We start from the raw sequence: 17,877 nt of genomic DNA, 5'->3' as shown, positions 1-17,877 counted from the left end.
ACAGTTGCGTAGAGTGCGACAGGAGCTTCCACGTGCAGGTAAATTCATTTGTGTACTGAAGTAGTATAACAGTATTTCTGAATCATGTTTATATATGGTATATTCTTTGCATGGCAGAGTTTTAACTTGCATTTGTGGTTGCAACAACAAACATTTTAAAGAGCATGGTTTTTGGAAGTGTTCCTAAACTCATGCAGGCATTTCCACTGCAGACCTGCATTTGTTTTAATGCAGTGACACCCGAGGGCCTGAAGATCACGGTCATCCAATATTGGTTTTTGGCCTAGTTCCTTGTATGCACAGATTTCTCCATATTCTCTGAAGCTTTTAATGATATTATGTACTACAACATAATGAAGATGAAGAATTCACCAAATTCTTTGCAATTTTATGTCGAGGAATGTTATTCTTTAACTGTTGCATTATTTGCCCACTCAGTCTTTCAAAGAGCACTTCCCCTCTTTATTTCTGAGAGACTCTGCCTCTCTGGGATGCCCTTTTTTATACTCAAACATATTACTGACCTGTTACCAATTAATCTAATTAGTTGTGTAATGCAACGTTTTTGAAAGATCAATTTCAAAATAAGCATGTATTTTTAAAAGCTACTACTGTACTATTTTCAATTAAATATAAGGTTTAAATGATTTGCAAATCATCATATTCTAGTCTGATTCACATTTTACACAGCATCCCAACCTTCTTGAAAACAATATTTTAATATCACGGTTTTATAGTAATGAAGTCAAGTCATTATCATTTTATGGTTGTTTTTCATGGCCATAGCCATGTTGTTCATAGTAACAATGCCCCCTTGCCAGTTACGTTGGTGTGGCACATTAATAAAAAGCGGAACATATAATGTCAACATGCCACCATATAATGTTGATTTTTGACTTTGATTTTTTTTTAAACGTTTTGATCGTCTTTACCAAAATATTCCTGTCATCGAGGAAAATAACTTGTTGTCACATTATTTAAATGAGTCTACAAGAGGTAATAATTGTACCAAATGTGGGTAATCATACCATTCTTTTCATTACCTCTCACTTTTTCACACGGTCATTCACTGAAATTGCTGATCTAGCTGTAGAGATAATGTCATTGCTGAAAGTAAAAACACTGAAAGTAGATGGTGCACCATAAGTGGCCTGGAAACAGCCATGGACAATAGGTAGTGTTCACAGTAAATTTTATTTTTTCCCCCAAAGTCTTAAAGTCTCTTGAGCCATAATTGATTAGGTCTAAACAAAACCTGACAAGTATTTTGCCAGGGAATTCAACTTTTTTGCTACATTCACTTATGTGATGTTCCCCTTAACAGAAACAGAACTTTCTTGTCTAAAAATTAGTTTTTATCACATTTTTTCACTTAATTTCCCCATTGATATTTTACTATAATTTCTTACCTCACAGATGTTTCCATCGAATTCTCACCATTCTCCCCATTAACAACCTAATTGCTCTGTCATTTTATGTGTAGTGATTGACAACCAATAAGACCTATTAACCATCAAACTATTGACCCAATCCACATATGCTCCATCTACGCTTGCAAGCATATGCACCGTGTCAGTTGGGAAAGTACATCAAACCTATGTCAATCTCAGGACTACTGCTTTCACCAGTAAAGACTAGAAAAACAAGTATCCAAACTCTTTCATCAATATAGATATGCAAACTACAAACAGAGGGTAACTAGGCCAGGTTTCAAGCATAGAACTCTGGAGTCATGAGTGAAAAGCCAGCACCGGTCTGATTTTCTTAATCCTGTTTCCTCCTGCATTCTAAAAGATTTATTTCAGTCCCACCTGCTTAAGCACAGAACCAACTTCATTCCAAAGTCAAAAAGGATTTGTGTTGGACTGCATCGTTTTTCAATCAATCGGTTCTAAAATGTAACAGAACATGTGAATATATTATATTGTAATGTATTTTGAAGCTTTTTTTGGGTAATCTTAAGTTTTGTGTTTGTCATAAATGTCAGTTTATTTTGTCCTTTGACAACATTGCATGGCTGATGACTCAGACTTGAGTTGCACAACTTATTTCTATTCTGTTCTAAAATTTTTAAACATCTATCACACCAAGCAAATTGCAGAATTTCTTTCTCATTTAACATAAGAGTAAAATAACTGTCAAGACAAGTAAAATGATTAATAAAAAAAAGTGAAACAAACTGTTTTGACACAAGGAAAATTTACAACATTAACATATGCACAGTACTTTTGGAAAAAATTCACAGTGCATCACTTTTTCCACATTTTGTAATGTTACAGCCTTATGCCAAAATGGATTAAATTCGTTTTTCTCCTCAGAATTCTACACACAACACCCCATAATGACAACGTGAAAAAAGTTTACTTGAGATTTATGCAAATTTATTAAAAATAAAAAATTTGAGAAAGCACATGTACATAAGTATTCACAGCCGTTGCCATGAAGCTCAAAATTGAGTTCAGGGGCATCCTGTTTCCCATGATCATCCTTGAGATGTTTCTGCAGCTTAATTGGAGTCCACCTGTGGTAAATTCAGTTGACTGGACATGATTTGGAAAGGCACACACCTGTCTATATAAGGTTCCACAGTTGACAGTTCATGTCAGAGCACAAACCAAGCATGAAGTCAAAGGAATTGTCTGTAGACCTCTGAGACAGGATTGCCTCGAGGCACAAATCTGGGGAAAGTTACAGAAAAATTTCTGCTGCTTTGAAGGTCCCAATGAGTACAGTGGCCTCCATCATCCGTAAGTGGAAGAAGTTCGAAACCACCAGGACTCTTCCTAGAGCTGACCGGCCACCTAAACTGAGCGATCAGAGGAGAAGGGCCTTAGTCAGGGAGGTGACCAAGAACCCAATGGTCACTCTGTCAGAGCTCCAGAGGCCCTCTGTGGAGAGAGGAGAACCTTCCCGAAGGACAACCATCTCTGCAGTAATCCACCAATCTTGCCTGTATGGTACAGTGGCCAGACAGAAGGCACTCCTTAGTAAAAGGCACATGGTAGCCCACCTGGAGTTTGCCAAAAGGCACCTGAAGGACTCTCAGACCATGAGAAACAAAATTCTCTGGTCTGATGAGACAAAGATTGAACTCTTTGGTGTGAATGCCAGGCGTCACGTTTGGAGGAAACCAGGTACTGCTCATCACCAGGCCAATACCATCCCTACATTGAAGCATGGTGGTGGCAGCATCATGCTCTGGGGACGTTTTTCAGCGGCAAGAACTGGGAGACTAGTCAGGATAAAGGGAAAGATGACTGCAGCAATGTACATAGACATCACGGATGAAAACCTGCTCCAGAGCTCTCTTGACATCAGACTGAAGCAAAGGTTCATCTTTCAGCAGGACAACGACCCTAAGCACACGGCCAAGATATCAAAGGAGTGGATTCAGGACAACTCTGTGAATGTCCTTGAGTGGCCCAGCCAGAGCCCAGACTTGAATCTGATTGAACATCTCTTGAAAGATCTTAAAATGGCTGTGCACCAATGCTTCCCATCCAACCTGATGGAGCTTGAGAGATGCTGCAAAGAGGAATGGGCGAAACTGGCCAAGGATAGGTGTGCCAAGCTTGTGGCATCATATTCAAAAAGACTTGAGGCTGTAATTGCTGCCAAAGGTGCATCGACAAAGTATTAAGCAAAGGCTGTGAATACTTATGTACGTGTGATTTCTCAGTTTTTTTATTTTTAATAAATTTGCAAAAACCTCAAGTAAACATTTTTCACGTTATCATTATGGGGTGTTGTGTGTAGAATTCTGAGGAAAAAAAATGAATTTAATCCATTTTGGAACAAGGCTGTAACATAACAAAATGTGGAAAAAGTGATGCACTGTGAAAACTTTCCAGATGCACTGTATTTTCATCTCATTTGCAACCTTTTTCTCTTTGTACATGGTAAAATTTATTCTTGTGGAAAAGGGGCAGGGGGCACAGCTTAAGAGCACTTACATGCAAGTACTTCACAGGCTTTGTTAAAATCCATTGTCCTGGGTATGTGGCTATTGCTGAGCCAGTGGGCTCCTGTCCCGGATTAGTTTATGTTGTTGGGAAAAGTGAGGTCATTCAGTGTTACCTCTGACCACAAAGGAGCAGTGTGAGACAGAACTGGCAAGGAAGATAGTGCACAAGGTAGCTAGTGTAGCTGCATCGAAGGAGAAGGAGAAGGAAGATGAGGGCAGCCAAGGATGAAGAACACGGATTTCACTGAGCAATGTAAGTGAAATAAAACTCATCTGTTTCACTCATCACTGTGTATACAGTATCCGACTTTTTTTTTTACATTAAAAGAGGGCAGCATGGCCACACAGTGGTAAGCACCGCTGCCTCATTTATCCAGAGTTCTGGGATAAAATTTCACCTCTTGTCAATGTCCATTTGGACACTGTTCAGTTCTGCTGTGTCTGCATATGTTTTCCAATCAGATCCCAAATAAAATGCAAGTATATAGCAGCATGTGTGTGGGTCCTATAATGGACTGGTTTCTGTGTTGTACTCAACGCTGGCCAGGAACCTTCCATTACCATAAAATGTGTTAAGCAGGACTAACAATGTTACATAATATTAAATAATTTTGAAATGCCATTTATATGAGCATTTTCAAGAGTATAGATAGTCTTTTTGGCTCTCTCTGTCAACAAGCAGTTTCACACTTATCTAGATGTAGTATATAGTACAGTGTGGCAGGAACCAGTATTTGCATCTTCATTAGCTACTGAGTTGGCATGCACAACTTAAAAAAACAAGCTGTTATTTTAAACATTTCAGACTCATGAGACAACTGAAAAAAGGGCTTAAATATCTGAATAAGGTTTTTCTGTATCTTATTACCAGCCCTCCACTCACAATGGTAAAATTATGCATTACTCTATGAAAAAATTAAGTCAGAGTAGCATGATACTAAAGATCTCTACTGCAAGGCAGCAGACCTAATCATTGCATTACAATGTCACTCACTCACTATAACTCACCAAGTGAAACCAATTTTAAAATTCATGATTAATGTCATCTTTGGAATAAATGTGATTTCACAGTAAAATCTAAGAGTTCTAATCAAGCTGAAATATTTCTGAATTAAGGCAAGCTAAAATCTGAAGTATTCATTAAATACTATTGAATGTGTCAGACCATCTCTATCTCTCTATATATATATATATATATATATATATATATATATATATATATATATATATATATATATATATACACACACATATATATATATATATATATTGTCAACGGCACCCGGCACAGACAGGCAGACATCTTGTTTTGCACAAACCACCACACGTTTATTTACAATATGTACAAACTATGGTCACAAAGACCCCAGTCTATTTGGTCACTCAGACCCAGTTTAGTGCACAATACCCCAAACAGTCCTCAAAGTCCTGGCCACAATGCCTTTCTTCGGGCCGCCTCCACTCTCCACTGCTTCGTCCTCCTTCCACCCGACTCCAGCTCCGAATGAATGGAGACGGCCCTTTATAGATGACCGGATGAGCACCTGGTGTTCCCGGCATTCCTTCTCTGACCACGCCCCAGCGTGGCGGAAGTGTCGGCTGTCCTCCCGGCTGCTCTCGGGCATCCTCCAAAGTCTTCCCCAGCACTTCCTGGTGTGGCGGGAGTGCTGGGGAAACAAGTCCCAAGGCATTGGGCGCCTCCTGGCGGTGACCCGGGCTCCTACAGGGAAGGGCTTCCATGCCCTTGACCCGTGGCCCCAAAGCAACCCGGAAGGCAAACCCCACGTGATCCAGGCAGGGCTCTGACCCTCTTCCGGTCCCTCCTGGCGTCCCGGCCGGGTCATGGCCCCTGGCATCCCTGACAGTGCCCCACAGCCAGCGAAGACCACTCGTGGGTAAGAGCGACCCGTCCGCGAGGCCAGCAGAGCCCCAAACCGGGCCCCACTCGAGGATAGCCGAGGTCCGGCCCCGCCCTCCTAGCAGGGACAGGGGCGGAGACACAATCCAGCACCAGCCCTTGGTGCATCCCTGTGCCTCGCACAGGTTGTGCTCCCCTTTACCGGCACCCGGGCCTCCTCGATCGGCACCCCTCCGAGGCCTCCACGCCTTTGTTCCGAGCCACTGTTCCCCGTAGGCTCCTCCAGCTGTGAGCGCACCTGCGCACCAGCAGAGAGATTATTCCGCAGACGGCCCGACATCAGAGGGCTGTTCCGCCACGAAGGGCTCCTTCAGCTCGCCCGGGGTCCGTCCCTACAAAGAGAACACAGGGCAGAACCGCTGCCAAAGCACCCAGCTCGTGCCACGCACGGCAGCGTTCCCTCCAATCGCCCGGCACTTGCCTGATCGGCACCCTCTCCGCGCTTCCGTGTCCCTCTCAATGATGGAGCCGTCGGCACCGCCTGCTCTCTCTCCGCCGGCCTCAGGGATTCCCTCTGCTCCCCCAGAGGGCAGCCAGCCATACGCGTGCACCCAGCAACGCGTCTCACCATATTGGAGGAAGCGGCACCCAGCCGCTTAATCCTCCCTTCACTCTTGGACGCCTTGACGGTATGCGACTCCGTATTAACCAACACGAGCCCCTGTCCCGTCTGCGTCCCCATCATATCGGAGGAATCGCACCCAGCCCTTTATTCCTCCGTTCACTCTGGGACGCCATGACGGTTTGAGACTCCTTATGGAATAAAAGGCGCTCTGTCCCGTCTGCATCCCTATAGTGCGGCGCAAGACCGCAGCTGACTTGGGCGGAGGGCGCTAGGACCCGGGCACTTAGCAGCCCGTGACCACTCAGCGTCCTCTCGGACTCCCCTCGCCAAGATACAGCCCATGGCGCCGCACCTCCTGTCGGAGGGCTGCTTACTCGAACTGATCGTTATCATCACAGCCTTTTCAACAGACCCTCCCGTATGCTGTACGGAGTCGGCTGTACTCACCGTCTCCGCTGTAACTCTCCGGCTGGAGATTCCAGCGTAAGCGCCCGTCCGCTGGTGATCGAAACAGTCTCAGCGCCCAACGCCTTCCTCTCCAGTTCCAGCACCTCAGCCCGGAGGTTACAAAGCACCTGCAACACACGCTGCCCGGTGGGCTGAAGGGACACCCCAGCTCCGCCAAAGCAGCCGGCAAAGACGGGAAGTGAAGCGAAGCGGAGCCTACCTTTCTGTCAGCCTCCAGCACCGGCCAATTCCTGTGGGCCTTCTCCTCCGCCCAATCGGGTCTCCCCTGCCCGTGATGGACATTCCTTGGTCCCGCCTCTCTGCAGTCATCGGCGGGCCCGCAAGACACACCGCCCAATCGCGTGCCTGTCAGGGGAGGGACTTCTGGTCCGCGCCATCTTGCCTCCCCTTCTGCGGTGGCGGCGTGCCTGCCGGCAGCCCTGCTGTTGCCAGCGCCTTCGAGCTGCAGCATCTCCTCCTCCACAGCCCTCGCGCTGCTGCCACGCTGCCGGAGCCCGCAGACCAGCATGCGCCTGCCACCGACGTGGATCCGGGAGGTCCCTGCCTGCAAAAGAGAAAACACGCCCGGTCCCCATGGGCCGGCTGCCGCTAGGCAGGGAACTCACCTTCCCGGACTCGTCAAACCGAGGACACTTCCTCGGCGTGGCCTTCTTGACGCCATGCGGTCCGGCGCCTTCAGCAACGGCCTGCTTGTAGGAGACCGCTGCACTCGTTGTAGGCACGCCACCTGCCCGCATCAGGGAAACATGGCCTTCCTGCGGACCCCTGGCGGTCCGTGGGGTTCCTTTACCCAGCGGGCTGTGTGCACGCAGCACCCGCGCGTGGGTGGGGTCCCCTGCTGTGCCGGGCCGCCCACAACAAATTTGTTTGTTGCAGGTCCCCGCCTTGCAACAGGCGGAGCATCCTGCCGACTACGCCAGATGTCAACGGCACCCGGGCACAGACAGGCAGACATCTTGTTTTGCACAAACCACCACACGTTTATTTACAATATGTACAAACTATGGTCACAAAGACCCCAGTCTATTTGGTCACTCAGACCCAGTTTAGTGCACAATACCCCAAACAGTCCTCAAAGTCCTGGCCACAATGCCTTTCTTCGGGCCGCTCCACTCTCCACTGCTTCGTCCTCCTTCCACCCGACTCCAGCTCCGAATGAATGGAGACGGCCCCTTTTATAGATGACCCGGATGAGCACCTGGTGTTCCCGGCATTCCTTCTCTGACCACGCCCCAGCGTGGCGGAAGTGTCGGCTGTCCTCCCGGCTGCTCTCCGGGCATCCTCCAAAGTCTTCCCCCCAGCACTTCCTGGTGTGGCGGGAGTGCTGGGGAAACAAGTCCCAAGGCATTGGGGCCTCCTGGCGGTGACCCGGGCTCCTACAGGGAAGGGCTTCCATGCCCTTGACCCGTGGCCCCCAAAGCAACCCGGAAGGCAAACCCCACGTGATCCAGGCAGGGCTCTGACCCTCTTCCCGCCCCTCCCGGCGCCCCGGCCGGGTCATGGCCCCTGGCATCCCTGACAATATATATACAAACCGGATTCCAAAAAAGTTGGGACACTATACAAATCGTGAATAAAAACTGAATGCAATGATGTGGAGGTGCCAACTTCTAATATTTTATTCAGAATAGAATATAAATCACGGAACAAAAGTTTAAACTGAGAAAATGTATCATTTTAAGGGAAAAATATGTTGATTCAGAATTTCATGGTGTCAACAAATCCCAAAAAAGTTGAGACAAGGCCATTTTCACCACTGTGTGGCATCTCCCCTGCTGGGGACCGAGGAGACCAGTTTCTCAAGTTTAGAAATAGGAATGCTCTCCCATTCTTGTCTAATACAGGCCTCTAACTGTTCAATCGTCTTGGGCCTTCTTTGTCGCACCTTCCTCTTTATGATGCGCCAAATGTTCTCTATAGGTGAAAGATCTGGACTACAGACTGGCCATTTCAGTACCCGGATCCTTCTCCTACACAGCCATGATGTTGTGATTGATGCAGAATGTTGTCTGGCATTATCTTGTTGAAAAATGCAGGGTCTTCCCTGAAAGAGATGACGTCTGGATGGGAGCATATGTTGTTCTAGAACCTGAATATATTTTTCTGCATTGATGGTGCCTTTCCAGACATGCAAGCTGCCCATGCCACACGCACTCATGCAACCCCATACCATCAGAGATGCAGGCTTCTGAACTGAGCGTTGATAACAACTTGGGTTGTCCTTGTCCTCTTTGGTCCGGATGACATTGCGTCCCAGATTTACAAAAAGAACTTTGAATCGTGACTCGTCTGACCACAGAACAGTCTTCCATTTTGCCACACTCCATTTTAAATGATCCCTGGCCCAGTGAAAAGGCCTGAGCTTGTGGATCTTGCTTAGAAATGGCTTCTTCTTTGCACTGTAGAGTTTCAGCTGGCAACGGCGGATGGCACGGTAGATTGTGTTCACTGACAATGGTTTCTGGAAGTATTCCTGAGCCCATTCTGTGATTTCCTTTACAGTAGCATTCCTGTTTGTGGTGCAGTGTCGTTTAAGGGCCCGGAGATCACGGGCATCGAGTATGGTTTTACGGCCTTGACCCTTACGCACAGAGATTGTTCCAGATTCTCTGAATCTTCAGATGATGTTATGCACAGTTGATGATGATAGATGCAAAGTCTTTGCAATTTTTCGCTGGGTAACACCTTCCTGATATTGCTCCACTATCTTTCTGCGCAACATTGTGGGAATTGGTGATCCTCTACCCATCTTGGCTTCTGAGAGACACAGCCACTCTGGGAAGCTCTTTTTATACCCAATAATGTTGCAAATTGACCTAATTAGTGTTTATTGGTCTTCCAGCTCTTCATTATGCTCAATTTTACTTTTTCCAGCCTCTTATTGCTACTTGTCCCAACTTTTTTGGGATTTGTTGACACCGTGAAATTTTGAATCAACATATTTTTCCTTTAAAATGATACATTTACTCGGATTAAACGTTTGATCTGTCATCTACGTTCTATTACAAATAAAATATTGACATTTGCCATCTCCACATCATTGCATTAAGTTTTTATTCACAATTTGTTTAGTGTCCCAACTGGTGGAGGTGGAGCCACATGGGATGGCTAGTTAGGCAATAAACTTAAAAATACAGTATAAAATAAACTAGAATTTGCAATGTCTCAAATTCAGATAATCTATGTTTAAAACAGTAAATAATAAACAGTATCAGAATAAATTATTCAGGATATTAAAATGATATTTGAGAACATCAGAACAATCTGGACAGAGAACAAACCATTCACTTCAAGAAAGCTCACCAGCCTTATGCATATTAAATCTTCCAAAATAACATCAAGTCCAGTTTTGAAGATCCCTAAAGTCATACTGTCTACCACAGTACTTGGGAACTTATTGCATGTGTCTATGGTTCTTTATGTGAGAAAAACTTTTCCAAATATACACCATGTTGTTGCTGAACTCATTTCAAAGTAACAGTCTTAATCCATTGTACAATTTCCTTCATAATTTTAAACACTTCAAATCATGTCTCTTCTTGGGGCCGGTTTATACTTCAGGCTCAGAATGTGCACGCACACGCATCATGATTGCCATGCGCTCCCAGCGTTCATTTAATGCGTCCTCTGAGCACGTCCTCAGAAATTAATGCGACACGTACGCAAGCTGTAGAACCAATAAAAAGTCGGGGGGCAAAGTGTGATCAAGTTGGAACATGAAGTCAGAGTCTCTGTTTACTATCAACATGTGACAGAAAGCTGCTATGCAGATCCTACAGGCTCAATGTGTGTGCTTCGATGTTTGATGAATGGTTCGATGTGGTGAAGCAAAATGCCGACATACAACTGCATTCGTGGAGCTTTTATATTCAAGCATCTCATATATCCCAACGTAATGACATGATACATTTTTATGTCTTACATACCATCTTCTGTGCCGTCTTATTAGTCTTATACAGGTATTTTTCTTTTGCAGCTTCTTTTTAAAATCTTTATTAAACAACTACAGAGTTGTTTTCCAACTAATTCTATACTTTGGGATGTACCTGTCCGGTATTATATGTAACACATTTTGAAACCTGTTCCACTGCTCCTCGACTGTCCCCACACTTAAATGCTTATCCCAGTTTATAATTTTTAGAGTTTGCCACAACTGATGAAAATTTGCCCTAACAAAGTTAAACTTAACAGTTTTGGTCTTTGTTCTTGCAGTCTTCCAAAACACTGAGAATAGTTTTATATTATGTTGACTTGACCCTAGTGGTTCAATTACCTCTACGCCCTCAAATGTATCCTGATTATTACTAAATACTAAAATCTAGACAGGTTGCCCCTGCTTTAGCATACTGTGTTACAAAATATTCACTGTACTTCTAAAAACTCCTGCTCTTATACTCACTCCACTCTTTGCAAGCTTAGTCCAGTAAATATTTAGGAAGTTAAAGACCCCCATGGCTATATTATTCCCCTGTAAACTTACCTTTTTAATATTACTAAAAAGATAATCTTAATATTACTAAAATAAGGAGGCTGAAGATTAGTAACATTGAAAAGATAAAATGTAAAATTCAAATGTGTGGTTCATCGAGTTATAAAAAATATATAACCATCATTTTTACAAAATTCCTATTCAGAAATAAATAAATATGGTATTTACCTTTCAGAGAAACCCAATAATGTTTCCACTTTCTGCGTGGGGCCAGCTCTACTTTCTTGTTTTTCTTGTGTACCAGGAAGTTTTTGACAGACAATGCCCCAGCCTTTCGAACAGTGCCTTGTGCAGCACTAAGAATGTCCGACTGGCCAGGAGAGCTCAGAGTGCCACTGGTCTGTTCATCACTACCTGCAGATCCTGCTTCTTCAAGGTTCTCTGTGTTAACTGAACTCATCTGAAGCTCACGTCGGAAGTTTTCATAAACTCCTTGAACAGCATCTTCACTGTTACTGCTAGCTTCACTTTTTGCACAAATACTACCTTCTGTCAATGCATCTGATGAGTAAGTAGCTGACATGGCCTCCGAGCATCTTGATAAATGATATGCATCTGGTATTGCCCCATGGATCACACTGTCTGTATATTCACTTCCTTCCTCTGTTGTAATATCCTAAATAAAAAAAAAAGTGTTTTAACAAAAGGAAACGGTATCACAACATTTAATTCATGCTAGGACTATCCAAAGTAATGACTGCAATAAATTTTACAGCAGCAGATACCTGGTTTAACTAGAACTTCATAAACATATAATACTTTAGTCACCTAGAGTAACAACTGATTTCCTTTTCCCTTTACCATAATTTCTTTAGTGTTTCCTTCCTATTTCTTCCATAGTGTGGGTACCATTAGTCCAGGTGACACATTCTGCAATTCAGATAGGAGTGAACCTCCATTTCACAGTCAGTAAGTCATTGTCCAACCTGCTATATCCTAACAAAGGGTCACCTGGGTCTGCTGGATCCAATCCCAGCCAACACAGGGCGCAAGGCAGGAACAAATCCCGGGCAGGGTGCCAGCCCATCACAGGACACACACACACAGCCACACACCAAGCACACACTAGGGACAATTAAGGATCGTTAATGCACCTAAGCTGCATGTCTTTGGACTATGGGAGGAAACCCACACAGACACGGGGAGAACATGCAAACTACTGTTTGAAAACATTTTGTTAGTCATAGGTGCTGACAAATAGGTAGACCCATAATTGATTTGTCTGTCAGGGTTTATAGAAAGGAGGTCACCTTTTCTTCCAGCCTTAATAACTAGAATTGATTAGGATAAAACTGGGAGTCAGGCGTTATAGAAAACACAGAGCTCATTTAGCTTATATAAAATACAAACATAAAGGTCCCTTTACCCTATCAGTGCAGTGTGTAACCTAAAGAAATAAACTGTAGCCAATGACAAGTTAAAACGGATAGGACTGTACATTACGATGGGCAATAAAAAAGTGGATGTCACAAAAAATATAAAATCACTTTTAAAACAGAAATTAGGTCAAAATGACATACAACATTAGAAATACATGCAGACATCTTTTGAAAGTTTAAGAACAGACGTTTAGGAGCACAAATTATAAGACACTATATCATGTTTGATGAAAGAAAAAAAATGACCAGTGTTTCTGTTAGGTCTCCTATTTTAAAAGACTAACTGCCTCAAAGCTGGGGTCTATCAGATGACTGGAGAAAGGTGGTGTCAGGGTGACAGGATTGCAGTGTGTGGAACCAATTTGGGGTTGGAGAGTTGTTGGATAAGGTAGCTAAGCTTTGCATATACAAAGTGAATCCATGAGAGAAAAAATGGCATTACACAAAAAGCTCCAGAGGGGCTACCAGAAGCATAATTTGTCATTTGAACATGCTGCCTTAAGTACTACGAAGAATTTCACCAAAAAGAAAAATGTGACAATAATTTTGACAACATGTTACACTTAGTTTCCAATACCAGTTTTTTAACATATAATACGGATAAATCAAGCTGAAGTCAGCATACATTTAGAAATCCTGCTTCACGGTTTATCATGAACCGAAACCTATCTATTGATAATAAAAATATGGAGTGGATAAAAATACATTCAAATGCAAGTGGAAGCTCTGAGGCTAAGGATCTGCGCTGGTATCCCAAAGGTTGCCGGTTCGAATCCCCATCACTGTTAAAAGAGATCCTATTCTGCTGGGCCCTTGAGAAAGGCCCTTAACCTTCAATTGCTCCAGGGGCGCTGTACAATGGCTGATCCTGCACTCTGACCCCAAACGGTATGCAAAAACTAACAAATTCCTAATACAAGAAATTGTATAAGGCGAAATAAAGAACAAAAAAAAAAACGAAGGGTTCAAGACTTAGACTTATAACTCAAATTTACAAAAAAAGAAGAAAAAAAAAAAAAAAACAGTTCCAACTTCTTTTATTCTGGTATGAATGGTATGTATAATTAAAATAACTTAATGCATGCAGTGAAGTAACTAAGTGGTAGGTGCTTAGTTACAAAAATCATGGTCATTGTTTGCAAAGGTAATGTTGTAATGTAAGAAAACTGACAAAAGCTGAATGGCAGAATAGCATAGTGAAATATAAGGACACTAACAGCAGCAGAGGAAGTATGTGATGGTCCAAAAGAATGCTTTAAGGCAAGAAATAAGGAAACACCAAACGTCCCTGAACCTATTACTGGAGAGAAAACGTAACCAAAGAGGGAAACCAAGGCAAGACAAGACACTGCAGAACTTCTGACCTTTATAGAATCAGAATTGACTTTACTGGTCAGGAACACTAATGTGTACTAATAATTTGTCATGATAGCATTGGTGCAACATACAAAGACAACACAGAATATGAAAGATAAAGTATACACAGATACTAAGTAAAAGCTCAGACCTTCCTAGTAAAAATAACTGAGAAAACATGGGGAAAAATTGTTTAGGGGGCATGTTGTTTTAGGATTCACTGGTACACACTTTGTCCTGCTCTGGGGGTTAACTAAGGCTTATAATTACTAAGTGTCAAATTGTTTTTGCTGGAATGGAAACATCTTCCTGTATCTTGGAGGTGGTAAGTTTTGAAGGCACTCCAGTCTGTACAGGTAACGCCATCCTGAAGGTCATCTATCGACTTGCTGGTCCACTTTCTAACTGTTCTTCTACTGACTTTACAATTATCACTAGTAGGGCATTTTATTTGCTGTTGACATTTAGGAAAGCCCTGGTTAAAACCAACATGGTTAAAATCACCCAAAATAATTATATGCGAGTCCAGGTTGTCTTTTTCAATCCCAATGATTACATCAGCAAGTGACCACTGCACTTTGTGAGTACTGGCACAAGGGAAAATGTAAACACCAGTGAGAATCACTGAGGAACACTCGCATGGTAAATAAAATATCTTACAGTTTATAACAAGCAATTCAAGGTTGGGACAGCATGATTTAAAAAGAACTGTCACACTGTCACACCAACCTTGATTAATTTAGAAACACACTCCTCCATTCTTTGCTTTGCTGCAAAGTTCTGCAACATGGTCCGCTTGGTACAGTATGAAGTCAAATAAGCTAAAGCAGAGTCAGGAATAGAGTCACTCAACCAAATTTCAATAAAGCACAGAACAGATAAAAAAAGTCAGTTTTAGTACATATTAACACTAGAATCTCTTAAGACTACGATAAAGCTCATAATCCCTGGCCACATTATATTCCTTTACACCTCTAAAAGTAACGTCTCTTGTTTTGCAAATGTGTTGATTAGCACAAGCAGCAAACAGCCTGCTATCCCATCTCCCCACTGCCGCAGCTCAACTTAGGCCAAAAGTTCTCCCAGCTCAAGACTGTTTATCTGGGTGTGAGGTGCCTGGAGTTGTATAGAGCAGTGTTCTCCCTAATGTTTTTTAGCCATTAGTTGAGTGCCCGGCTGTTAACTCGCCTGACATTGTGAGATGACAGCCGCAGATCTACAGGCACAGGCAGATCTAATGATCTGCAGAGATGGCAAGGGATGAGCAGACAGGTGGGCAAATACTCTAGAAGCAAGATCACAAGTTGAGAAGGGATGTGGCCTATCACTCGATGTTAAAGCTAATAACGGAGTTGAGGCGGATCGGAGTTCAGAAGCAAAGAGTATGGGGAGGTGGGCTTTCAAGAGGGGAGTGTACATGGTAATAGTGTGGGCAGAGCAGCTTAAAACAGCAGCAAGGAGTATGGAGAGGTGAGCGTTCGAGAGGGTGTTGTACATGCTAATAGAGGGTGCGGAGCGGCAGTTCATAACCAATGATGTGGAGGTGGGCAGGTGAGAGGACAACTGATAAAGTGAAAAAAAGTCTAGGGGAACCAGCCTGTCAGATATCAGAAAAAGGGCGTCAGAAAGCCATGTCTCTGTTCTCAATGTCAGTGTAGTGCTACTAAGCATACAGCTGCTCTCTTCTTGTTCAATACATAGCAAACCAATATATATATTATATATATATATATATATATATATATATATATATATATATATATATATATATATATATATATATATATATATATATATATATATATATATATATATATATATATATATATATATATATTAAAGATGTTTAAGCATTAGGTGTGTTCTTTGTGCAAAAATCCTTGTAGCACTCACTGTGGTTCCCGTTAAAGTGATGCCCTCAACATGTTGACTTTATTCTCACTGCTTATGTCGAGCTTAAAGTCCACATTTCCACTTTATTCTCATAGTTTATTTTGTCATTAAAGTACAATGTTGTAAAGTAAACTTCATCTTAAAATCAATGTTCAATTTACTACATTTTCTCAAAGTCCGTCATAAGTTAATGTAGTACATTAAATGCTTTGTGTTAAGTGTTCCCCGACCACGTTGTTAATCACTATGCGCTTCTTAAACTGACTTCCTCTTGCACTGAGGAGGCGCAGGAAGCGATTACCAAACATAATACATTCACTTCATGATATTCCTGCTCTCTGAACATTTACAATGCTAAGATAAATACTTGATATCATTTTCATGATGAAATGGATTAAAGCATGTATTAAACAAGCAAGGTGGTGTGGCGGTAGTGCTGATCCCTCACACTAAGGGGTCCCCAGGTGTACGTTCAGTGTAGAGACCTTTATGGCAGGTGTGACGAGGCTCCAAAAAACTGGATGTATGAATGGGTATCGCACAGGTTTAACTTAAATATTGTGTAAATGTTGGGTTCGTGATCTGGTGGTCAGAGACACGAACACAGAATTCAATGGATGTTCTTTTCAGAGGGCTTTCTTTATTGCATGCGTGCTGTCTCTATCCGACGTACCAAAACCCCAGTTCCTATCCTTCCTATTTTTTTCTCCACATAACCAATCACCACACAATAAACGTCTTTGTGAAATTAAAACTAGTTATAAACTTAGACCACGGAGTGTTCAGACTTTAAAAAATCTTCGTTATACATTTTTAATTATGCCATCCATTCAGGGTTGCGCCCATCCCAACAAGCATCGTGTGCGAGGCAGGAACAAATCCTGAATGGGGCACCAGATTATCGTAGGGCGAATACAAGCACACACATACACACTAGCAGGGTCAATTCAGCATCACAAAACCCCACATTCTACATGACTTTGAAAGGAAACTAAAGCAGGCTGAGTAAACCCACCAGAAAAACATGCAAACTCAAGGCTGGGAACACACGGGTCCCCTTTGCTGCGAAGCAGCAGTGTAACCTCCATGCCACCATGCCCCCACATGATTAGAACATGCTTTAAAGCATTTCATCATGTACAGTAGAGTCTCGCTTATCCGACATAAACGGGCCAGCAGAACGTCGGATAAGCGAAAATGTTGGATAATGGCAGGTGTTAAGAAAGTCTATTAAGCGTCAAACTATGTTATAATTTTACACATTATGAACCTAATAATCATGTTTTACAACAAAACAACAGAACAAATTAACTGAAAAAATGAATTGTCTGGAGTTAAATACAGTATGTACTGTACTTAAAAAGTTCAGTCCTGTGATGATTTAAAGACATTTTTGATCGTAGTCTGCTTTCCTGATGAGTGCCGTTTCTTCGCTGTCAAGTCTCGCAATTTTTGCAGCATCATTATGTCGATTCCTGTAGATTCTTCTTGTTGCTCAATGTAATTAATTGCAGTTTCTAGAGCTTTAACGCCGTCACTCATATAGTCAACATCCGCATGAGCGTATACTGTTTACTACAGCATTGTGACTGCGTGTATGTATGTTTGTGCTGTAACGTGCGAGTCCCCGTCTTGCACCCGAAAACTCGAAGCTGAGTCTCAGTAATTTTAGCTACACCAGCTTTATTCAGCTTGAAAGAGTGCGGTTATTTATTTTAGCGGGATCTGCCATTCTCCTATACACAGACACAACAGTCAGGCAGGGTAGGGGGGAAAGTAACACTGTGCCCTGCGCATTTATAATGTTCCTTGTATCACCCATCGATGGCAGGCACTTACAGCATG

General features: G+C 42.8%; 1 protein-coding gene across 3 annotated transcripts in view; it reads right to left on the bottom strand.

The window, feature by feature from the left end:
• The window catches only part of LOC120523519 (T-lymphoma invasion and metastasis-inducing protein 1-like), a 495,064-nt gene that overhangs the window by 349,087 nt on the left and 128,100 nt on the right, over positions 1-17,877 (bottom strand). For all 3 annotated transcript variants that reach the window (XM_039744911.1, XM_039744910.1, XM_039744912.1), the window contains exon 4: positions 11,573-12,020. In XM_039744911.1, coding sequence (XP_039600845.1) covers positions 11,573-12,020 — 448 coding nt within the window. The remainder of the gene's footprint in view (positions 1-11,572; positions 12,021-17,877) is intronic.

The sequence above is a fragment of the Polypterus senegalus genome, chromosome 2, assembly GCF_016835505.1.
Source record: "Polypterus senegalus isolate Bchr_013 chromosome 2, ASM1683550v1, whole genome shotgun sequence".
NCBI lineage: Eukaryota > Metazoa > Chordata > Cladistia > Polypteriformes > Polypteridae > Polypterus > Polypterus senegalus.
This window is presented reverse-complemented; position numbering and strand designations above follow the sequence as displayed.